Source organism: Misgurnus anguillicaudatus, chromosome 1 (genome assembly GCF_027580225.2).
Source record: "Misgurnus anguillicaudatus chromosome 1, ASM2758022v2, whole genome shotgun sequence".
Classification (NCBI taxonomy): Eukaryota; Metazoa; Chordata; class Actinopteri; order Cypriniformes; family Cobitidae; genus Misgurnus; species Misgurnus anguillicaudatus.
The window spans coordinates 3,484,272-3,509,246 of NC_073337.2; the positions used below are offsets into that span (position 1 = coordinate 3,484,272).

The following is a 24,975-nucleotide window of genomic DNA, read 5'->3' on the forward strand; positions in this document are numbered from 1 at the left end:
CAGCTTTGGCATAGCAGCTATTGTCTTAGTCTGACTGGGTGGTTTCTAGAAAGTTCTCCTTCCTTCAATTCACTTGGAAGTACATTGCATCAGCATCACAAAAGTCATGGGTTCGATCCCAAGGAAAGTACATGCTGATAAAAATGTATAGATTGAATGTACTGTCTTCTACTTTGTATGAAATAGTTTGCCAAATGCATCAATGCAAATGTACTGTATTTCCCCTGACCTCTGACTGACCTCATCTAATAAAGTTGTAGTTTTAATGAAGTATTGACTGCACATATAGGGTCCCATTTGTGCAAAGATAAATCTATGCATGCAATTACACACATGCACAAGTATTGACTGAAGTCTTGTTGTTATTTCAGAGCCCATCGTAAGGAATGGACGCCCACCTTCCTCTCATAGCATGCACTCATTTTTGCACCAGTACACGGGTTCCTTTAAGAAGCCACCTCTACGCCGGCCGCACAGCGTCATCGGGGGCAGCCTAGGGTCGTTCATGGCCATGCCCCGAAACGGCAGCCGTCTTGGTAAGTAAACTTTTAAAAATAAAATGCAAATGGAGTGCATCTCCTTTATATCAATAATGCATGTTTATGTTCAATCTGAATCAACTTTTATAACATTTGCATGCATTTAGATACCAAATCTTGTTTGAGAAGAAATTACAGGGAAGGAATAGTTTTGGACACACAGTTGCTCTTATATGTTTATGTACTTTATTTCAAATGCACACATTATTATTTTTTTTGTAACATTTTACATTTTCTGAAGCAACTTTATTTTTTTATGTATGTTTCCAAGCACTTTTTAACAGTGCTGTTAACAACAGATTGATAAAATTATCTATGTGCCGATCAGATATGTAATAATAATAATAATAATAATAATAATAATAATCTTTATTTTCTATAGCCCTTTAAATGTAGATCTCAAAGCGCTAAACAACAACAAATAATATACTGTATAAAATAATACAACAATCAAAAATATGAAATGCAAATCAAAACAACAACAAATAAAACAATAAACAATAAAATAATAATAACAATAATAATAATAATACAAATGTTTAATTAAACGCTACCCTAAAAAAATTGTTTTAAAGCGAGATTTAAAAATGCTAAGAGTTTTTGCTTGCCCTATCTCAATGGTAATCGGTCCGATACTGGACAGATCACTGGATCGGATATTACTAATAAAATCTGATACAAACTCAACCTAAACTCTGATGTACCCTGTAGATGGTGAAAGTTGAATCTTTAGTTGGTATGACTTTGTCAAAATTGTATGTACTTTTTTGTAAAAAAAAAACTTTTATTTTTAAGACCTAAAATTAAGCTTTTTTACGGAGCCTGGCAGGTCACCGCTTGGAGAAAAGAAAACAAGACCCGCATTTCCGTCATCACGGTTTTGTAATTCGTTCTCTCAGTTTATAAACCGTACTCACAGATTATTAAACTGTTCCCCCAGTTTTACAAATCGTGTGTAAACTTCTAGCCCCTTTCACATTTTAGAAATCGTTTTATTGCTTTTATTCATGCTTTCCTCTTCCTGTTCCTGTTGGATATTTGCAGGAATTTATTGAAACTTAAAAGGAATTATTAGTATAAGTTTTTACTGTTTTAAGCTTGTTGTATGTACTTTCCTAGCTGGAAACGTGCTTGTACGTAATATTTTAATCAGATGCTACTTTCATTCATGCATTTAAATGTATCATGCAATTTTAAATAGTTATGCTTTTTATAAAATTATTTAAAGACTTATTTGGTTTATATAAGAATCTGTGCATTATACGTATTGTATTGTTTTTTTACTTTCTCCTCTCGAAAAGTTAACGCCATTCTTAACGCAACTCTCTATCTTTTTTTTGTAATTGAGGAATTCTCCATTTAAAAAAATAAAGTTTAAACACATTGTGCTCTTTACTATGGAGCTTTTGTCGTGCTTGTGGGCTACAGTTTTTTTTAAATGAGGGAGGGGCTACAAATCCGTGAGTACAGTTTGCAAAGCGTGCACACGGTTTATGAATCTGTGGGTACGGATTGCAAAAACTGAGGGTTTGGTTTACAAATTTGAGAGCTTGGATTTATATCTTGTGCATGCGGTTTATTAATAAGGAACAGTTTAATAATCCATTTATAAACTGAGGGGACGAATGACAAAACCGTGAAGACGGATTTTTTCTCCAAGGGGGAACTTGCCGGGCTCCGTACATTTTAAACTAAAAGTTTTGTTTCAAGTGAAAAAATGTACGTTGAAAAAAAGGGTTTTTTAAGGTTTTTTCGAATTGAAGTAATTTTTAAAGTTTATTCAACTTTCACATTTTACAGTGTAACAGTGTTGAACAACATAAAATCATACATAAAGTGTTAGCTATCCCTAGAATTTTTTTTGGCTTTTTATTGTTGTCTTGAATATCATCTGGCAAATCACATTACAGTATAAAATTTTTCTATTACAAAAACATGAGAATTATCAAACAATGTGTCTGTTGTTGTAACTGTAAAATATATTATGTTAGATATTGTTGTGCAACCTTTGTAAAAAATATGCTACTTTAAAAAATGAATTCTAGAAAATCATATTAGTAAAACACATTTTATTACTTAAATATTCGTGTGATGTTGACTTGTGTTAAACCTTTTAAGATGTGTGAAATCACGGATAACAACTAGTGTTTTAATGCTGGTATTGTTGTAACATGGCACATAAGACACTTTTGAATGACTCATGTCATACACACCTTTAACCAATCCCAGTCACAAATCTGCCAAGACCACACCCACTTCCATCGACTGCCAGAAAGCCTGTTCTCACAACTAATATTCCAATCGCTGACATGTTGTATAACAACTCTGTCATGTTAAGAAACAAATATCAGTATGTGGTGCATATGGTACTTATAGCCCCTGTAGGTAGAGATTGTGGGTTTGATCCCAGGGAGCAGACATACTGATAAAATGTATACCTTGAAGGCACAGTAAGTCGCTTTGGGTAAATGCATAAATGTGAATTTTGTACTACTAGCGGAGCGGTCATGCCTGATGTGTGTATGCGTGTGATTGTGTGTGTATGTAGGTGTACATACGGCGAGAGCGTGCTCACACTGGCAGGATATGAGTCAGAATAAAGACCAGTGGGAGGTGACCGAGCAAGAAGTGTGTGTCACAGTTGAACACTTCCCTTCTGCTGTCGAACGCGTGTTTGTTCATGCTTGGTGGTTCCCATACTTGAGTATAGTATGAACCGCAGACAAAGGCGCAGGTCTAGACCTGTCCTCTCGTCATTTTGATCGGTTAACATTGATGTCAGAGAGCAACTGTTTGTTTATTTGGCATGGGTTTTGGAATCTGTACAGTGGTAAAATGTGCATCGGTTCCACACTGCAAAGTTTGGAGCAATGTCAAGTTTATGAAACACTGTCAGTCTGGAGTTTATTAAAAGTTTGACCCACTTTTGTTCTTGCAAGATTTTTCCACGCCAAACTTTTCGGAAAAGTAGAATGCTGCCGATTCTGATTCGCAGCGTCTCGTGTGAAAGAAGGAGAGCAGGGCGGAAGAAGAGCAGAAGAGGTAGACAGATCACAGACCTCAAAATTAGAAGAGAGGGAGTGAGGTCGTCTCGGGCGTGACGGGAATGAAAAAGAGCAGTTGCTGTGATGATAAAAGAGCGAGAGGAAGACGGGAAAGATAAAAGGTTGTAGGAATGAAGGGAAATGTGGGGTGATCTGACAGAAGGACTTGTTAACTTTCAGTATGTCGAAAAGCAGGGCGCATCACCTACGGCTGCACACACTTTCACACAGAGCGATGTTTCACAGACTTCAGCGATGTGACAGGGTGCAGAAATGTGGCCGCAGCGGTTGCCAGTTCAATTGCTGAGGAAACTTGATCTCTTCTATTGTTTCTCAAAAAGTCTTCAGAAGCAGAGGAAAAAAATTTGCAAGAATAATATAAAGGACAATTATTGTTTTGCATTATTAGTTATATATACATTTATTTATATATTTATATTTATATATGTGTGTGCGTGTGCGTGTATATGTATATATGTATGTGTATGGGTGATTCTCACGAAAACTTGGTTTTAAAGATGTCAAGCATGAAAATGTAAAAATTGCTAAAAATTTACTTTTTTTCCCACCAGACATTGAAAAACAAAGTCTGGAGTAAATGGGAACATTAATTTAAAAACTTTTACTTATCATTTAACACTTTTTGTAACATCATTTAAAAAATTAGTCCTAAAAAATCTCATTACCGCAACAGTCAGAAAACATCAACACTGACATATTTTCCAAATGACATGACAAACCTGCAAGAACATAACTTGGAGATTCTGCACATGCATTTAAAATCAAAGTATTATGCTTCTATTAATTAAATTAACATTTAATAAGCATCTGTTGCGGTAATGATAATCAAAATGTCGTGTAAGCATTCTGACAAGACAATATTTCAAATTAACTGTAAAAAAATGATCTTACCTGGTAGCCATCTTGAAGTAACTGGTCCATGTGCTTGGTCACTCAAAATCAAACTTTATTAAAATTCTGTATGTGTGCTTAAACTGTTCTCAAAAAGTGTTGAGGAGGATCTGAACATCAGGCATGGACACATCATTTTCCTAATTTTTCTTCATTATTATTATACATGAATATTCAGTAAATACTTTTTCTGTCATCTAAAGTAGTCTAGCAAAACATCCATTTATTTTTTTTCCTAATATTTTTGTGTTAATTTGATTAAATTACAACATAACGCATGTTCAAACACAGCCGGACACATTGCGGTAATGAGAATTTCAGCAGAAAATGAGATAAAATTTCCAATTATAAATTCTTATGTTGAAATCACACATTGTGCAAGGTAGAACACAGTATTGTGTTAATTCTGATGCTTTTTAATGTTACTATATTACACATTTTAAAGCTAAAATCATGAGTGCCGTGGTGTTTCAATGGTTTCGTGAGAATCACCCGTATATATCACACACATAACTCACATTTTTTTAAGGTAAGTGGTTGCAATCAATTTATTCAAGCTACATTTAAACAAAAAAGATTAGTAAAGTAAAATAAAAGAAAAAACTTTTGTTTAAATGTAGCTTAAATAAATAGATTGCAGCCACTTACCTTAAAAAAATTGAGTAAATTGAATGAATATTTTTTCCAGTGTATATATGATTTCAGTTTATATAAAAAATATTTTATTTATATAAACTGAAATCATATATACAGTGGATTTTTATTTACTTTCATGCAATTTTGTATTGCTGTTGTACTATTTTGTCTGGACACATTCATAGTTTTTCCATTATAGTAAATAACAGGCTTAATTTTCTTATTTATGTTGGTCTGAAATATGACCCGGCTGCGTTTCTGCTTTGATTTCGTGGCAATTCTCCTTGTCCACCTCATCTAAGAGTAACGGAGAGAAATGCACATCTGTGTTGTAATGGATGGCCCTCAGGTTATTGCACTTTACTGCCTCAGCTACATAAAAACACGGGGCCAATATGTCACCCTGGAGAGGGAGGAGGGGTCTGTACTGCACCACTACAAACAGCCCACTATAAAACTAAAGTCATGACCACACCTTTAAAGCCGGATTCTCCTTTGAAAGGGAATAGCCCTCGGTTTCATCCGGAACAGATTATGTATCCCGTCCATTGTACTTAATACAAAATGAACACACAAATGTACTAAGAAAATGAAGCGTGAGTGATTTATTTATATACCCTCTCCACACTAAACCCGTATTATATCATAATATTGCCCACTGCCAGCAGGATCATACTTTTATGTAATAGACACAATTGAACACACACTACCTATCGCTTATAAATGAATATTCATTAAGACTCTGCTTTATTGTGTATAAGTCTATTAGTTTCATAGAAAGTCGTCATGCGGATGAATTTGTTTGCGCATGTGTCATGTTCAAAGGTTTTTGGTGATAAATGTGGCTGTTGAATATGAACTGCAGGAGAATTATTAACCGAGGTGAAGCTTCATACAGACGCACTGTATGTACACAGGTGTGTTAAAGCAGATGAATATAGTATTTTATCGACACGTGCTGCCTTTAATGCACATGCACACAGACTGAATCCTAGTTCACATACGGATAATGCATGTTGCGTATATTTGACGTGAAATTACGATCAAACATCATGCTGCATATTGAAAACACTGAACATGAGGTTCCTAGAGGAGTTTCAGTTTTATTACTTGTTTCATTTTATCAACAGCATCATTTAATAATGATTTCAGTTCAGTGTGTTTTGGGCTTATTACTGTAAATCATCTTACAGTTACATTTGTGTTCGCTTGCTGACTGCCTTTGTGCGTCAAAGGGACGTAGCTTTATAATTAAATTAAAGGTTAATTGGTATTTTTCTCGTGATCAACTGTCCGATTATATATTTTTAACTCGATTTGCAAATAGATTAGCAATGGGTAAATGCTTGCACAATTGTTGAATTGCATTTGTTTTGCTTTTTTTGTAGTTGCATAACTTTTGAGCATGAAATAAGTCTTTTTTTTATGGGTATTGTTCAAAATGTAATGCTTTTAATAATGCATGAATTGCTTATTGATTCTTTTGTGTTTTTAGTATTTTTATTTATTTTAACTGCTCATGCATTTACATAAACAGTATGAAGATATGTCTGTGTACTATTATGTAAAATAATATAATATATAAAAAAACAAAATTTTATGTAAAAAAGTAAAATATAGATACTGGCTTAAAGGAATAGTCTACACTTTTGCCATATTAAACTATGTTATTACCTCAACCTAGACGAATTAATACATAGCTATCTTTTTTCAATGCGTGCACTGTACAGGGCGTTGTGAATGTGTTAGCATTTAGCCTAGCCCCATTCATTCCTATGATATCAAAAAAAGTTTTATTTTGTGGCACCATACTTACTCGTCTAACTCCTCATGTAACAGTCTTTAAATAGGGAAAACACGGAAGTGTTTGGTGGCTTCCCTGTTTGGTACCATAGGAATGAATCAGTGCACGCATTGAAAAAAGATAGATATGTATTAATTCGTATAAGTTGAGGTAATAACATAGTTTAATATGGCAAAAGGGTATACTATTCCTTTAATAACTAGTAACTACTAATTTATTTATTTGTTTATTTATTATTTAAGGAGATGCAACATCTCTTTTTCAAGGAGGTCCTAATATTTAAAGGCGGGGTGCAGGATTTTTTAAAAACACTGGAAGAGGGAGTCAGGCCGACTACCAAAAAATGTGTAGCCAATCAGCAGTAAGGGGCGTGTCTACTAAACGACATCTAAAAGAAGGTCCAGGTTCTATTTTGTAGGGGTGTGTTTGTTTGGGTGGTTTCAAATGTCAACATTGGCTTTCAGAGATCATGCACCCCGCCTTTAAGTGATGTGAAGTTCATGCTTTTCGTGCATAGTCAAATCATTGAGGCCTTTAATAACCTCAAATGTCGGAGCATGCTGACCTACACATAAGCTGTTGAATTGTGGGGACCCCTGGGTTCTAGGGCCAATAATCCAGTTCCTCTCAATTTCACTGTTTGCATCCACTGTCCTGAATGTAAAAAAAGCTTAAAAAAAGATTTTTAAACCCCTCCTTTACCTTGACAGATATTGTTCATGAGAATCTGAAGATGGGTTCTGACGGAGAGAGCGATCAAGCCTCAGGGACGTCCTCGGATGAAGTCCAGTCGCCCAACGGCGTGTGTCTCCGCACTCGCTCACATCGCCGCATATCTATGGAGGTAAGACGTGTGTGTATTTGTACATTAATCACAAACACAAACTTGCCATATGCTCAGTTATTCATAGAAAGAAGCACGTGTGTGTGTGTGAGGCACCCTGAAAGCTTTATTTGAGTAGATTTATTTTTAGCCTAGGGTTTTCCTCTTCTTTATTCTTTAATTTCTTCTCTTTTTCTTACATATCCTGTTAGACAGCTGCACTGATTCTTTAAAGATGCAAACTGTGGTAAACTTCTACATGTGAGAACTTTGAATTGTGTGCATGAGATCTTATCTCTCTCTACATTTTAACCGCTAAGCGATTAAAGCGATCAGTAGCCCCGCCCACAGTAAGATGTCATTGGTTCAGGATCGTGTTTGTTTTGGGTCTATATCAAATTGTGTCAGGTCGCACAACATTTCTCTTTAAGTGCAAACAGAGAATTACGTGTTTTCTGAAACTTGTCACGTCTTCAGGTCACAGCGCTGTATTAGACAGATGTATTATTAGAGGAGTGAGCTAAAGCTGTCTGCTGTGGTTTGTCTTACCTCACACAGATTTTTAAGAATCAATAACTAAAGGACTCTTCTCTGCTCTTTTAATGTTATCTACAGTAAATGTAAATGGATTGTATGAATGCCTCATAGGGAGGATGTTGGTGGAAAAATCTTACCAGTTTCATTCAGATTTAACTGAAGTGCATCATTAAGACTTTCACGTCACACTTAGCAGTCTCGCCTACATGATGCATGTAAAGCCTCTTATTCTGGTGTTTAATTGCAAACCTCAGTTAAGTCCAAACTAGTTATTTGACCATTTGTTTCTTTCTTCCTTTCTGTCTTTGGAGTTCTTTTGCCCCCTGCTGTAAGATTTGGGTTACTGCAAATTATAATAAATATAACGCTGTCAATGTTTTTAATACCACACTGCAAAAAATGACTTTCAAGAAAAATCTTCTTAGTATTTTTGTCTTATTTTCAGTTAAAAAATATCTAAAAATTCTTAAATTAAGATGCTTTTTATTGATTAGCAAAACAACCCAAGAAAATAAGTCTAGTTTTTAGACCAAAAATATCAAATTTAAGTAATTTTGTGCATAAAATAAGCAAAACAATCTACCAATGGGGTAAGCAAAAAATCTGGAACATTTTTCTTGAACACTAAATTCAAGAAAAATTTGCTTAGACCATTGGCAGATTTTTTTGATTTGTCTAAAATCTAGACTTATTTTTTGGGTCGTTTTGCTTATCAAGAAAATACATCTTAATTTAAGAATTTTTTGATATTTTTACTGAAAACAAGATAAAAATACTAAGTTAAATTTTTCTTGAAAGTCATTTTTGCAGTGCATATACTGTATATTCATGCATGCATTTTGATCACCCTAAAATCAGAAGAAAATTAATTATTGTATCAGTATTTAATTATAATTAAACATATTGTCTCAACATAATAACATATATTGCAAAAAATGACTTTCTACTTGCGGTAGAAATATCTAAAAAGTCTTAAATCAAGATATATTTTCTTGATGAGCAAAATGACCTGAGAAAATAAGTCCAGTTTTAGGGAAAAAAAAAATATATATATATATATATATATATATATATTAATTTTAAGTGAATGTGTGCTTAAATATTTCTTGAATTTTTTTTTCTCACCCCATTCGCAGATATTTTTGCTTGTTTTTAGGCACAAATTTACTTAAATTGTATATTTTATTGGTCTAAAAACTGTACTTAGGTAATTTTGCTCATCAAAAAAGCATCTGAATTTAAGAATTTTTACATATTTCTACTGAAAACATAACAAAAATATGGAGTAAGAAAGTAATTTTTTTGCAGTGTTAGTAGACGTTTGACATTTGGGATTGTTTGTACTTCTCATTATTCTAAAGGATGATTTGCATAAAATTTTCATTTGACATTTTTTCACAGTTTACATAATCTTAATAGTCCACACTTGGAGGCGGTTTCCCAGACTGGTTTTATGTTAATCCAGGACTAGGGCTTAGCTATTTTAGGACATTTAAAGGCGGAGTCCACGATGTTTGAAAAACGATTTGGGAAAGGAGACGGGCCGACTACCAAAACACACTTATAGCCAATCAGCAGTAAGGAGCGTGTCTACTAACCGGCATCCTTGCCGGGTTGCTTATGTGTGGGGCGGGTCTATCAAAAAAAGGTCCAGATTCTATTGGGGTAGGGGCGTGTTTGTTTAGGCGATTTCAGATATCAACATTGGCTTTCAAACATCGTGGACTCCGCCTTTAAGTAGTTTTTACAAACAAACCTTACAAAAAACAATACGCACTGAAAAAAATGATTCATTGAATTTAATCAATGTTTTTAAGGTAAGTGGTTGCAATCAATTTATTTAAGCTACATTTAAACAAAAGTTTTATATTTTATTTTACGTTACTAATCTTTTTTGTTTAAATGTAGCTTAAATAAATTGATTGCAACCACTTACCTTAAAAAAATTGATTAAATTCAATGAATCATTTTTTTCAGTGTGGTGTGCGTTTTCAGACAAGATGTGACAATTTAAATTGAGGAAGCTCAAACATGCATTTAAATCTAGGACTAGCATATGACCTGTCTGGGAAACTGCCCCTTAATTATTTATTAATGAATATTTAAAATAAATTATAAAAAATTAATTTTGAATATAAATAAAAAATTCTGTCCAAAATATATTAGTGGTCCTCTGTAATCAGGGGTTACAAGATTCAATTGATATTTTTTGTCTGATTTTGGAGTTTTAGTTGTGGCACATTCTCTGTAAGATTCACCCGTATGCATACTGCAACCACAAGAATACTGCATGCTTTAAAGTTTTATGAATATACACGAGATACAGAGAGAGAGAGAGAGAGATGTAAGTGGAGGAGATGCATAGCATGTTGAAGGGTTATTTATGGAAGATGCTAATGCATGAGTTGAGAAGGGCTTTATGCAGCCCGCTATCTTATTTAAAACACACACACGCATCTTTTAGACCTTAGACACATACTCAATGGAAACATCAATTCACAAAACATCAATTATTAATATGATTTTGGCTTTCCGAGCTAATTTCGTCTCATGTGAGTGACTTGTTTGCATATGTGTGTGTGTTTATTTTTTCAGGACCTAAATAAACGCTTGTCTTTGCCTGCTGATATCCGGATTCCTGACGGTTACCTGGAAAAGCTGCAGCTGAGCAGCCCACCATTCGACCAACCCCTAAGCCGACGGTCACGTAGAGCATCTCTGGTGAGAGACTGTGTGATAGATCAAAGTGGATGTGTGCTTGTTTACTTGCATAAAGTCCTTCAAGGATTTCTTTGTGAAGGTGGTTTCAAACGTAACGCGTCTCAGGTGACGCTCGGCGTTCTCTGCTTCAAACGGTCTCAAGTACTTGCAGTCACTCCCACGTCTTTATTCACATCAACTTGATGCCTTTTCTTCTCTCTTCATTGTAATAATTTAATCACCATTGCAGAGTAATGGCCGTATCTTATATCTTTTGGAGTGTCTTTGTACGGAATAGTGCATGATGGGACATCTTCTTAGCAACCGCGCTGCATAGCAACACTGCTCATGGTTCACGTTGTTCTGTCTGTCATATCACTGACATGAATAGTCGTGAGATTGTTTTATTTAAGATGAATAAATCCCAGCTTGGGGTTGAATAAATGAGGTTTCAGTGTAGCAGGGTTAAAACTGTGACACGGTTGTCATACAGCAAACCATTGTCAGACGATATATCATATAGCAATGGGCACACTGGGAGAAGTTGGGTTGAGCTATAAATTAAAGTAATGTGCAGACCATGTGCTTTGGAGAGTTCACCACTAAATGTCTATCCAAAATGTAATTTGCTCATGCATGTTCAAACTTGGTACACCAAAGCCATAAAATCAATAAAAATCGATTACGTTGGTGTCGCTGATGTTGACACCAAGATTAAATGTGCACTTCAAATTGTTGTTATTTATGTATATATTTTGATCAGCTTTAGTTGATGTTAATGCACAATACAAGCAAGCTTTAGTTTACAGAAACATCATGGAGGCGAGAACACTGGTGGTGTCAGTACGAACATTGTGTCGTTCTCTCATCGGAGCACAAAGACACATACAATGTTCTTTGTCTGTAGGTTGTATGCACGGGGGGTTGTGTGTGAAAAGCCCTCTGCTTTAAGGATCGGCCTTTCTTGGCATCCATTGTTTTTCATTGCCATTTGTCTTTGTCGTACTTCTTCCAGCCCTCATTTGTGTGTCTGTGTGTGTGTGTGTATACATACCTATACAAATTTGTCACCAGAAGTGAGTTATGTCGTACTACATTTTGTATACATATAAGACAATCTAACCCCCCATTTTTCTACATCAATCTTCCCTTTTGATTTTGCCCTTATGTTGACAAGCATGTTGAGATGGAGTTGTTTTACATTTAACTAAATTTATTTTTGCATTGTAAGCACTTTTATATTAAATTATTAGTGGAACATTGTATGCATTTTTATTTGACCTTGAAGCATATGGGATCCCAGGTTGGGAACCAGTGGTCTATTAAATAACCTTTTTTTTGGATTGCTAAGTAAATGTGTGTAAAACATGAGTGTCTGAATATGTTAACGTTCTTGCGCCCCCTGGTGTTCATGCGAGTCTTTATTGTGTGAGTGCATGTTTTGATGTGTGTGCATGATTAATGGTTTTGTCTGGGAAATGATTTTGGCTGCAGATATCAGAGACAGTGAGCTACACTTTAAACACGTGTTTCTCACTGATAAGGTCTGTTGAACACATTCATACAGCGTTAACCACATCTCATTAATGAAGCAATTTCGCTATCTCTCTCTCTCTCTCTCTCTCTCTCTCTCTCTCTCTCTCTCTCTCTCTCTCTCTCCAGTCTGAAATCGGGTTTGGGAAACTGGAGACCTACATCAAACTGGACAAACTGGGAGAGGTAAAATGAATCTATATGTTATGCATGAACACTAACACATTGTGATGTTAAAAATGCACTACGTATTTTTTTAAGTTTGGGCTTAATGCGGACGTCTGCGTGGATGCTGCGTCATGGCGAAGGAAACGTTTTCAGTTACTGATCCAATTGTTAAAAAAACTTTGCAGCCATCTGCATCACTTATGAATGAATACCTTTTAAAGGTTATTAATATGATTCATGTGATAATGTTTTAATCAGATTTGTAAAAACCTTATCTTCATGTTATGGTGCAAGACATTTTTATAACCTGATGCACTGTTAAACCACATAAATCTGTGTGATAATAGTGCATACACTGCAAAAAATGACATTCTTATTTAGTATTTTTGACTTGTTTTCAGAACAAAAATCTAAAAATTCTTAAATCTATCAAGATGCATTTTCTTGATGAGCAAAATGATCTAAGAAATTAAGTCTAGTTTTTTTTTTTTGACAAGCACAAATTTACTTAAATTGAATATTTTTTTAAAACAAACAAAAAATCTGCCAATGGGGTGAGAAATTTTTTTTATTTAAAAAAATCTAGAAGAAAATCAGAAGAAAAAATAAATTTTTGTATCAGTATTTAATTATAATTAAACATATTGTCCTTGTCAAATCTCAACATAATAACACATACTGCAAGAAAATGACTTTCTACTTTCAGTAGAAATACCAAAAAAATCTTAAATCAAGATGTATTTTCTTGATGTGCAAAATGACCTGAGAAAATAAGTCCAGTTTTTAGGCAAAAAATATACATTTTAAGTGAAAGTGTGCTTAAAACAAGCAAAAATAATCAGCCAATGTAGTGAGAAAATATTTCTTGAATTAAGTGTTTTTTTCTGCTCCATACACAGATATTTTTGATTGTTTTTAAGCACAAATTTACTTAAATTGTATATTTATTGTCTAAAAACTGGACTTATTTTCTCAGGTCATTTTGCTCATCAAGAAAAAGCATCTTGATTTAAGAATTTTTAAATATTTACCGAAAACATAACAAAAACACTAAGTAAGGAAGTCATTTTTGCAGTGTAAGTAGACGTTTGGCATTTGGGATTGTTTGTAATTCTACTTAATCTAAGGATGGTTTGCATTAAATTAAATTTTATTTGACATTTTTTCACAGTTTACATAATCTTAATAGTCAACACTTAGAGGCGTTTTTTCAGACAGGGTTTATGTTAATTACAAACAAACCTTACAAAAAACATTATTGGTGTGCATCTTGAGACAAGATGTGTCCGTTTAAGATGTTTTAAATTGAAAGCTCAAATATGCATTTAAGTCTAGGACTAACATATGATCTGTCTGGGAAACTGTCCCTTAATTATTTATTAATTAATATTAGTAAAATTATTAAAAATTAATTTAAATCGTATTTAAATATTTAAAAATTGTTTAAGAAAAAAATCCATTTTTTCTTTAAAAAAAATTCTTACCCCATTGCTAAATTGTTTTGCTTGTTTTAAGCACAAATTCACTTAACTTTTATGTTTTTTTTTTTATCAATAACAGCACTTATTTTCCTAGGTCATTTTGTTCATCAAAAATTTTATTTAATTTAAGAATTTTTCTTAGATGTTTTACTGAAAAAGTCATTTTTTTGCAATGTAAACCCACTTATTGTCATACATCAGAGTCTAATTTTTGCTATAATTGTATTACAGGGGACGTACGCCACTGTGTTCAAGGGGCGGAGCAAACTGACAGACAACTTGGTGGCTCTGAAAGAAATCCGATTGGAGCACGAGGAAGGCGCTCCATGCACGGCTATCAGAGAGGGTGAGGAATTTATCTTCAGTTTTCAATTCCATGATGTTAATGTTGATGTTGGACCAGTCAGCTAGCCTTTAGTTTGCAGTTGCACATGAGTAATATTCTTGGTTTCTCTCACTTAGTCTCATTACTGAAGGATTTAAAGCACGCCAACATCGTCACGCTTCACGACATCGTCCACACGGACAAATCCCTTACCCTCGTCTTCGAGTACCTGGTGAGTGAACCTTCCCATGATCCTCTTCTTGCTACCAGTGAGTTAACAGCTCTGTGTAATCTTTGCTTTGCTTTTATTTTGACTTTTCCATGACTTCCTGCAGGATAAAGATCTGAAGCAGTACATGGACGATTGCGGGAACATCATGAGCATGCACAACGTTAAGGTACATGCAGTATCTTGTTGTTTTGTTGGGTCAAATATACACATTTTCTGGGTTAATTTAACCCAACGGCTGGGCTCGTTCCTTTTGTTCAGAGTTTTTATTGCAAAGTTGCATTTTCATATTTTAACATTCATCTTAGGGCTCATCCCTTTTTGACTCAACGCTGGGTTGAAAATAACAATGTACAATACAGTACTTTGTTTTAGTTTATTTCACACAAAACAGGTGTAACATTGCATAAACTGTTGCTTTGTCGGTGTGTTGCAAGCACATGGTTTTCTAACCTGTAGATCATGTCTGGTTCCAGATTTTCCTGTTCCAGATCTTGCGAGGCCTGGCGTACTGCCACAGACGCAAGGTTTTGCATAGAGACTTGAAACCACAGAACCTGCTCATCAATGAGAGGGGAGAACTCAAACTGGCTGATTTTGGTATGTTTAGCACAATATTATTATTTAAAGGGGTCATATTATAAGATTTTTTTAAAAGTTGTAAAATAAATCTTTGGTGTCCCCAGAGTGTGTATGTGAAGTTTTAACTTAAAATACCCCACAGATAATTCATTATAGCATGTTTAAATTGCCACTTTGTAGGTCTGAAAAAAGTGTGCCCTTTTTGGGTGTGTCCTTTAAAATGCAAATGACCTGATGAAGTGCAAACACTGATCACAATGATGTTGGTTTGTTGTAAATGAAACTCAATTATGCTGTCAAGTATTTTTTCTTCCTCTCTTTCTCTTGGCACTAAATGGCAATGCTGTGGTTGGATAGTGCAGATAAAGGGGGCGGTATTATTGTAAATTGCCTTGCTGCCTACCTCACAAAACAGGCGAAATCTGAACGACCTAATTTTGCACATGCTTGCAGAAAATGGCTTACCCAAACAAAGTTACTGGGTTGATCTTTTTCATATTTTCTAGGTTGATAGGAGCACTGGGGACCCAATTATAGCACTTAAACATAAAAAAGTCTGATTTTCACGCTATGACCCCTTTAAGAAAGTTTGCTTTATATTTAAAACCTTATCTGTAGTTGGGTCAGTGACAAAAATGGTTTGGCAAGATGAGAAAAAAAAAACTCGTTTTAAAAGCATGCATCAGGTTTATTTCAATGCACATACTGTATTTATGTTAATTTTATACAATAAAAAATTACATTTGCACCATTTTTATGAAAGTCAAGACTTAATGTCCTGAAAATGTCAAATGATGTAACCGCCAGTTGCGCCAAAGAATGAGAAATATTCAATATTTTATCCACCTTGATGGCATGTAAGCGTAATAATAAAAAAATAATTTTAAAATAGAATTTTATTAGTTATTTCTAAATGTAAATTTTAATGCGTTTTTGTAATATTTGTCCTTACATATGCTGAAAACAGCTCTGTTTTCTAAATAATCTTTGACAAATGATGTACAAATGTTCAAGTATATTTTGGGAAACCCTACTCTGAGTACCTTTTATACTGAGCCATTTATAATACTTTTTATATTATAATAGTTTTCCTGTAATGTTTACTATTTAAGTCAAGTCAAATATAGCGCTTTTTTACATTTTTGCATTGTATGAAAGCAGCTTTACATGAAAGACGAAGAAAATAAACCACAGAAAATATGACATATGGTGTATATAAAGTAGAATGTATGGAAAATTGCTAATTTTATTGTCCTCATAAATAGATATTAAGGGTTGTAAAACCTAATGCTAAAACCTGACTCGGGTTAGCTTTTTTGAGGTCATTAACTCAAGGGTTCACATATTTTTTTCCCACAAGCACTATGAGGTTTTTTGGTTGTTCTTAATAAATACATGAAAGATCAGAATATTTTGTGTAGTTATTTTTAGACGCATTATGTTTGTCAATACCCTTGACTTAGAATGAAGATCAGATCACATTTTATGACAAATTTATTCAGAAAAATTTATACAGTTTCTTGCCACTGTATAGACGGTTTCAGCAGTAACAACATAAACGTGTGGCTTTCGTGGTCTTCACGTAACTTCCGGTAAACCCTGCGAAGAATAAATAACAACAAAGTTTTTTTAAAGTAGTTTATTTATATAAACAAGCAAAATAAACAACACGTAGATTACATAGGAACGCAAAACATTTGTTATTTTAAACAAGATATTTTTTCAAAAATTCAGTTTCAGCAACTAATCAGACCATTAAACAAACAGAAACCGGAAGTAAAGTTCGGACCAGACGCTTAACGCGTCACCGCACGTGCGCCCGATGAAACGGTCTATATGTATATAATATGCATTTATGCATATCATTAGTTGGGTAAATAAATATTGTTTGTGTGATGTAAATTGTCATCTAATTGTGTGCATGTCTGTGTTTGTAGGTCTGGCACGAGCCAAGTCTGTCCCTACAAAGACGTACTCTAATGAGGTGGTAACCTTATGGTACAGACCTCCCGATGTACTCCTGGGGTCTTCAGAGTACTCAACCCAAATCGATATGTGGTGAGTAATGTGTGTGTCCATGTGTAGCTATGCAGCAGTGCTCATTAAGATTTATGATTGACTTTTAACATTCATTTAGATTCATCTTATAGATTTAACCCTGTCCTGTTCCTCCACAGATAATATGTCTTATTTATCCTCCCTCTCTCTTTCTCTTTCTCCCAGGGGTGTTGGATGTATATTTTATGAAATGGCTGCAGGTCGGCCGCTGTTCCCAGGATCTACGGTTGAAGACGAGCTGCATCTTATCTTCAGATTACTGGGTAAGCGTACACACACATACTCATGCTCACATCCGCTATTTGTAGCTTTAGGATTCAATTCAGAGACTGTGACACCTCAACTCCAGACATTACAACACCCATAACACTTACACGTTTTTTTTCTCATACTGGACGTCTCGCACTGTTCGGAGTCTGATGTGGTTATTATCACCTGCTTTAAATATCAACAGCAGCCATCACAGGCAGAGGTTTTTGCATGGAAACTGCAAGATCACTTGGTTAGGTTACCACAGGTCATCTGAATCACCTGATTGTTTCACTGCTCTTCCTGGATTTAGGAAATGTTGATGACATTATTTATGTACACCTAATTTAAAGTGCGACCGAAATGTCTTTATAAAGAAACGTCTGTATGAAAAAAACTTTTAAATATATTGCTGTGATTTTGCACAGCCTTGAAAGAGCTTACAAGTATAATAACATAAGTGGTTCTCAATATTTTTGGCCTGCACCCCTCCTTGTGTAAGGTGCATCTCTTTGCATTATTCATGACATAAAACAATGACTACATGAACACCAATAATGCAATTATTTTTAATAATCAGAGTAAGAACTAATGTTTATATGTTTATGTTTACATGACTGGAGCTATTAACCTTTTCACTCCTGTTTACATGCAGTTTTTTATTATTATTATTATTCACACATAGCCCAACGCAGAGCACAAATGAAAAACTCACAGATACTGTCCACTGTTTTAATTTACTTACGTTACATGACAAACACATTCTTATGGACGTATTTCAATATTGGGTGCCGTAATGAAGACAGAAATATTATGATTTTATTCGCTGCTGTTGTGTTTTTTGAGCTGTTTCTGGATAAAGACAGACCGCTGACAGCAATCAAGAAAAACGTCCTAATGTCTAGTTTAAAATGAAATTGCGCTTAAGGTGCTTGATTAAAACACATGCACACTTTAGTGAGTGCGGTATAGATGCGTTTAAAGTGTTTACATACTCTGATTAAAAAGCCACCTCTTTTAAAGGGACAATCCACTTTTTATTTTTGTACTCTTCTGTAGTTACAGTGTGTACTAAGGCCGACAGAAAATTACAAGTTGCAATTTTCTAGGCAGATATGGTTAGGAATAGAGCCCGACCGATATGCGTTTTTTGGGGCCGATGCCGATACAGATATTAGGGAGTAAAAAGAGACCGATAACGATATATCGGCCGATATTCTTTATGTGTATCTTATAGTTCAGTATATACTACAGTATATTATACTAAAGTACTGTACATAGAATACACTATATACTTTAACATAATATACTGTATATGAATAAATACAATGCAATGCAATGATCACTCACAAATGTGGTGATCCAACACTTATATTGATGTGACAAAGATATGTACTATAGGCAAGAAGTTAACAATAAACTTTATTATCCAAAATTAGTTGGATATCAGTGCACTAAACAGTAAACTTGACTTCTTATAAATAACTTTAAAACACAAAGAGAACAAAATACATAAAACTTGCATCATTTGCAGTTTTGACGAGAATAACGTTATAAAGAGAAACTTATGAAGTCATTGATTATTAGCTTTACAGTAAGTTGTGTACTTCACAAATTAGTTAGCCACTCACAGTTACGAAGACAATGCTTGACGGAGCACATACTAATGTACACTATGTTTAATGTTATGCACAACGTTTTTATAACACAAACCCAGGGTTCCGTGCAAACTTTAGACTTTAATAAAACTAATGCGTCTTCGCTCCGCCTCTTTTATTTAGCAAGGGTGTAGAGTTGCGCGAGCTTATTGAATCAATTGCTCTGAAATGAGCATGTTACCTAACAACACAAGCAGCAGTAATCTCATATAGTGTTATATAAGTGCACGGCTGCGCGTAGTTTAAACGTGTCATTTCTCCGTCTCGCGTCATTTCTCCCGCTTGCGTTTTAACTCGCAAGTCGACAAAGAGACGGATTAAAAACACCAAATGTAAACGGGAATGCGTCTCTCTTGTCCATTTACAATCCAATCGACCAAAGTGCGTCTTAATACCAGGTGTAACAATGTTGTTTAGAAGACACTGCGTGACTGCAGCCACCTGAACTGAGAGACTGACTGAAGTGAAGGGGGTGGGGGATTGGCTGGTGTCACTACAGTGAGTGATCTGGGTCGCCATTAGCAACCAGTATGGCGCACTCTGCTGGACAAACAAGTACTTACATCTTTCACATGCATTTAATGTGTTCTGTAACAAACGTTCATATTGGAGCATATCTGCTGCTTATACGCCGATACAGATATATCTGCGACATGCTCATATCGGCCGATAAAATCGGCAAAACGATAAATCGGTCGGGCTCTAGTTAGGAACTATACTCTCATTCTGGCGTAATAATCAAGGACTTTGCTGCCGTAACATGACTGCAGGAGGCGCAATGATATTACGCACTGCCCGAAAATAGTCCCTTGGTAACTTTCAATTTTGGAGCACTGCGTAATATTCAGTCCTTCCAGAAAAACTTTTTTTTGTGATTGTTGCGGGCAAAAATCCTTGATCTTGCGGCACGTTTTCTTAAAAAAATGCAATGGAATATGCAGGAAATTTATGCAATGAAATTGCGGGAACTTGCAAAAACTGTTTGCAGCTTTTCAGTGATGTTCACGGCACATAATCACATTACTTTATAACGTTCCCGTGGCAATAGGGGACATGGCTCCACTTGTGTGAAGTAAACGCAACATTTTCAACTTTCTTCCAAGATATATGTGATTTTTGCTTCAAAATGTGGGGATTATGAAATTATGCAATTTATGCTGCGTTAATTCCGCATATTTTGTGCATGGAAATCTGCAATTTATGCTGCGAAAGTGCGGCGTATTTGAAAAAATGCGTCCCCCGCATAAATATGCAGACTTTGGCTGATTATGTGTTGAATCATGCGATCACATAATCAAGTTTTTCTGGAGGGACTGAATATCATTGCGCCTGCTGCAGCCATGTTACGGTTTTTAACTCTAGGAAGCTGGAAAATTAGCTTATTTTCAAAAAAGTGGAGTGTTCCTTTAATACGATTATACGCAATTATGAGCTTAATCACATTGTTTTTATTGCAGTACTGTGTTTACATGAGGTAAAGTAAAATCGCAATATTGCCAAAATCTCCTTATGATCACATTATGAGGGTGCATGTAAACACGGTCAATGTCAAACTTAATTAAGTAAAACATATTTAATGATACAATGTAGTGCTGCTTGTCAGTAGCCTAATATGTTTAATTACACAGAATTTATGATAAATTAAAGTATTTTATGTCATAAAACTATTCCCCCAGCACCATCTCGTGCCCCCCAGTTTTAGAACCACTAACATACAATGGATTTGTATGAATAATGCAAAATCTATGTTTTTTATGTAATTTAAAACAACATGATGTGCTCATTTCTTTACCAAACTGTACTATTGCTGTAAAAAGGGATAGTGATGTATTGTATGGTAATACTATGCATTGGTACTAAATCATTTATATCAGGGTACTGATGGTATTATACTCCAGGGTAGGTGCTGATGAATGAACTTCATGTTTCTGACAATTTAACGAACATAAAAATATTGATGAATTGTTTAAACGTCACATAAGCAATCTAGATAAAAGGTGTGGGAAATGACTTGCTCTCTTTTGGGAACAGTTACGGAGTCCAGCATTATTGGTTTTCATAAACGTTATAGATCGTTCAAAAAGTCTTACAGCTTTGCTAAAATGAAAGCGTCTAAAGGGAAATTAAAAAGTATTTTGATGAATGTTTTGGTTTTGTCTGGAACAGGTACACCAACAGAGGATAACTGGCCCGGCATCTCATCCATCGAAGAATTCAAATCCTACAACTTTCCCAAATACAAGCCTCAACCCTTCATTAATCACGCACCCAGGTACCTGCAGTGTGTTTGTGAGCGATACGCGGCTCTTTTATATGGCATACATGTATGTGACCCTGTCGGTTAAATCCAGGATTATTAGTGCTAAATCTTATAATCTTATTTGGAGATTAGGAGCATCAAAGTTTAAATATTTCAGTCTTTGACATGGCCTCAGTCAATATTAAAGATATATTTTTGAGTTATATTTTGACAAAATGTTATTTACATTAGGTAGGATGTTTTTATATAAAATAAAGTAAGAAAATTACTTGGCTTTAAAAAATGATGGCTTTCACAGACTGAGTAATTGATTTGTAATATGTTTGTGTGCTTGGTGAGTTTGTTTTTACCTCTGTGTGTTTGTCTTGTTACACACAGCAAATGACCATGACCTCATAGTCGTGTCTGTGTGTATATGTGGAAAATTTGTGTAACGTTGTGGTGTATGTTAGAAACTCTTAGCGTGCCAGTATGGCAGGATATCCTGTGGAATATCTGAGGCAGTTTTCTTCCGTTCCTGCGAATGCCAGTCAAATTTGTCAACCTGCTGATGGTCACATCTCTCTTTTTCTTTATAAAGATTGGATACTGAAGGAATAGAGTTGTTGCTGTCCTTTCTAAGGGTAAGAATCCGTTCTAACTTTTACATTAAATGCACAATGTTGACATTCATTCCTGTAGCTCAGTTGGTAAAGCATCATGGGTTCAATCCCAAATGCACATCCATAATGAAGAAATGCACACATTGAATGCACTTTAAGTTGCTTTGGATGAAAGTGTCTGCCAAATACACAAATGTAGATGTAGCTTGTTGGCTCATTTGGATCTGACGGATTTAATTTGAATTTTTTTCCCCTAGTATGAGTCCAAGAAGAGAATCTCTGCTGATGAATCAATGAAACACTCCTACTTTAAGAGTCTGGGCATGCGTGTGCACACATTGCAAGAGAGTAAGTCCTCCACCATACACATACATACAAAATCCTGCATGCTCATACTGTATGAAGCCTTATTCTTACGTTGTGCTGTGATTTGGGCAGATATATCCATATTTACACTGAAGGAGGTGCAGCTTCAGAGGGACCCCGGTTACAGGAACTCCTCGTACCCAGAGACAGGTTGGTTTGTGATTTTGTAAAAGTTTAATTATTATTTATGGTTCTGCAAAAGGTCTGCATATGTATTTAGATACTTATTTAGCAACCAATAGGGATGCTCCGATCAGGATTTTTGCAGCTGATACCACCTATGGGCTGATGCCGATCCTTTAAGCTTTGTTTAAAGGTGCAGTGTGTAAATTTTAGGAGGATCTATTGACAGAAATGAAATATAAGATAACTAATTATGTTTTCAGTGGTGTATAAAGACCTTACATAATGAATGTTATGTTTATATCACCATACAATGAGATGTTTTTATACATACACCGCGGGTCCCCCTACATGGAAGTGCCATTTTGGAAAACCATGTTTCTACAGAAGCCATGAAAGGGGCAAACTGCTCTACAGAGCGTGTTTCTTCACTCCGTTGTCTCACACGACTATGTTTGTCCTGTGATGAGCTGTGGACGGAGCCATTGTTTGCAATCTGCAGCCTCACCACTAGATGCTGCTTAAATCCACACACTGCACCTTTAACTGATATAAGCTCTCTCTGTGGACTGAGATGTTGGTTGCAATTTGTAGCCTCATCACTAGATGCCACTAAAATCTACACACTGCACCTTTAACTGATATACGCTCTCTCTGTGGACTGAGCCGTTGGTTGCAATTCGTAACCTCACCACTAGATGTTGCTAAAATCTACACACTGCACCTTTAACTGATATAAGCTCTCTCTGTGGACTGAGCTGTTGGTTGCAATTTGTAGCCTCACCACTAGATGCCGCTAAAATCTACACACTGCACCTTTAACTGATATAAGCTCTCTCTGTGGACTGAGCTGTTGGTTGCAATTTGTAGCCTCACCACTAGATGCCGCTAAAATCTACACACTGCACCTTTAACTGATGTACGCTCTCTCTGTGGACTGAGCCGTTGGCTGCAATTTGTAGCCTCACCACTAGATGCCGCTAAAATCTACACACTGCACCTTTAACTGATATAAGCTCTCTCTGTGGACTGAGCTGTTGGTTGCAATTTGTAGCCTCACCACTAGATGCCGCTAAAATCTACACACTGCACCTTTAACTGATATAAGCTCTCTCTGTGGACTGAGCTGTTGGTTGCAATTTGTAGCCTCACCACTAGATGCCGCTAAAATCTACACACTGCACCTTTAACTGATATAAGCTCTCTCTGTGGACTGAGCTGTTGGTTGCAATTTGCAACCTTACCACTAGATGCCGCTTAAATCCACACACTGCACCTTTAACTGATATAAGCTCTCTCTGTGGACTGAGCTGTTGGTTGCAATTTGTAGCCTCACCACTAGATGCCGCTAAAATCTACACACTGCACCTTTAACTGATATAAGCTCTCTCTGTGGACTGAGCTGTTGGTTGCAATTTGTAGCCTCACCACTAGATGCCACTAAAATCTACACACTGCACCTTTAACTGATATAAGCTCTCTCTGTGGACTGAGCTGTTGGTTGCAATTTGTAGCCTCACCACTAGATGCCGCTAAAATCTACACACTGCACCTTTAACTGATGTACGCTCTCTCTGTGGACTGAGCCGTTGGTTGCAATTTGTAGCCTCATCACTAGATGCCGCTGAAATCGACACACTGCACCTTTAACTGATATACGCTCTCTCTGTGGACTGAGCCGTTGGTTGCAATTTCTAGCCTCATCACTAGATGCCGCTGAAATCGACACACTGCACCTTTAACTGATATACGCTCTCTCTGTGGACTGAGCCGTTGGTTGCAATTTCTAGCCTCATCACTAGATGCCGCTAAAATCCACACACTGCACCTTTAACTGATATAAGCTCTCTCTGTGGACTGAGCCGTTGGCTGCAATTCGTAGCCTCACCACTAGATGCCGCTAAAATCTACACACTGCACCTTTAACTGATATAAGCTCTCTCTGTGGACTGAGATGTTGGTTGCAATTTGTAGCCTCATCACTAGATGCCACTAAAATCTACACACTGCACCTTTAACTGATATACGCTCTCTCTGTGGACTGAGCCGTTGGTTGCAATTCGTAACCTCACCACTAGATGTTGCTAAAATCTACACACTGCCCCTTTAACTGATATAAGCTCTCTCTGTGGACTGAGCTGTTGGTTGCAATTTGTAGCCTCACCACTAGATGCCGCTAAAATCTACACACTGCACCTTTAACTGATATACGCTCTCTCTGTGGACTGAGCCGTTGGTTGCAATTCGTAACCTCACCACTAGATGTTGCTAAAATCTACACACTGCACCTTTAACTGATATAAGCTCTCTCTGTGGACTGAGCTGTTGGTTGCAATTTGTAGCCTC

The 24,975-nt window shown here is 35.8% G+C and overlaps 1 protein-coding gene across 1 annotated transcript in view; it reads left to right on the forward strand.

The window, feature by feature from the left end:
* Positions 1-24,975, forward strand: part of cdk17 (cyclin dependent kinase 17) — a 67,738-nt gene that overhangs the window by 37,056 nt on the left and 5,707 nt on the right. The window contains exons 3-16 of the mRNA XM_055191475.2: positions 372-536; positions 7,646-7,779; positions 10,891-11,016; positions 12,658-12,714; positions 14,409-14,523; positions 14,640-14,734; positions 14,838-14,900; positions 15,208-15,331; positions 17,251-17,371; positions 17,537-17,634; positions 21,445-21,550; positions 22,119-22,161; positions 22,398-22,488; positions 22,579-22,656. Of these exons, the coding sequence (XP_055047450.1) occupies positions 372-536; positions 7,646-7,779; positions 10,891-11,016; positions 12,658-12,714; positions 14,409-14,523; positions 14,640-14,734; positions 14,838-14,900; positions 15,208-15,331; positions 17,251-17,371; positions 17,537-17,634; positions 21,445-21,550; positions 22,119-22,161; positions 22,398-22,488; positions 22,579-22,656 (1,416 nt within the window). The remainder of the gene's footprint in view (positions 1-371; positions 537-7,645; positions 7,780-10,890; positions 11,017-12,657; positions 12,715-14,408; positions 14,524-14,639; positions 14,735-14,837; positions 14,901-15,207; positions 15,332-17,250; positions 17,372-17,536; positions 17,635-21,444; positions 21,551-22,118; positions 22,162-22,397; positions 22,489-22,578; positions 22,657-24,975) is intronic.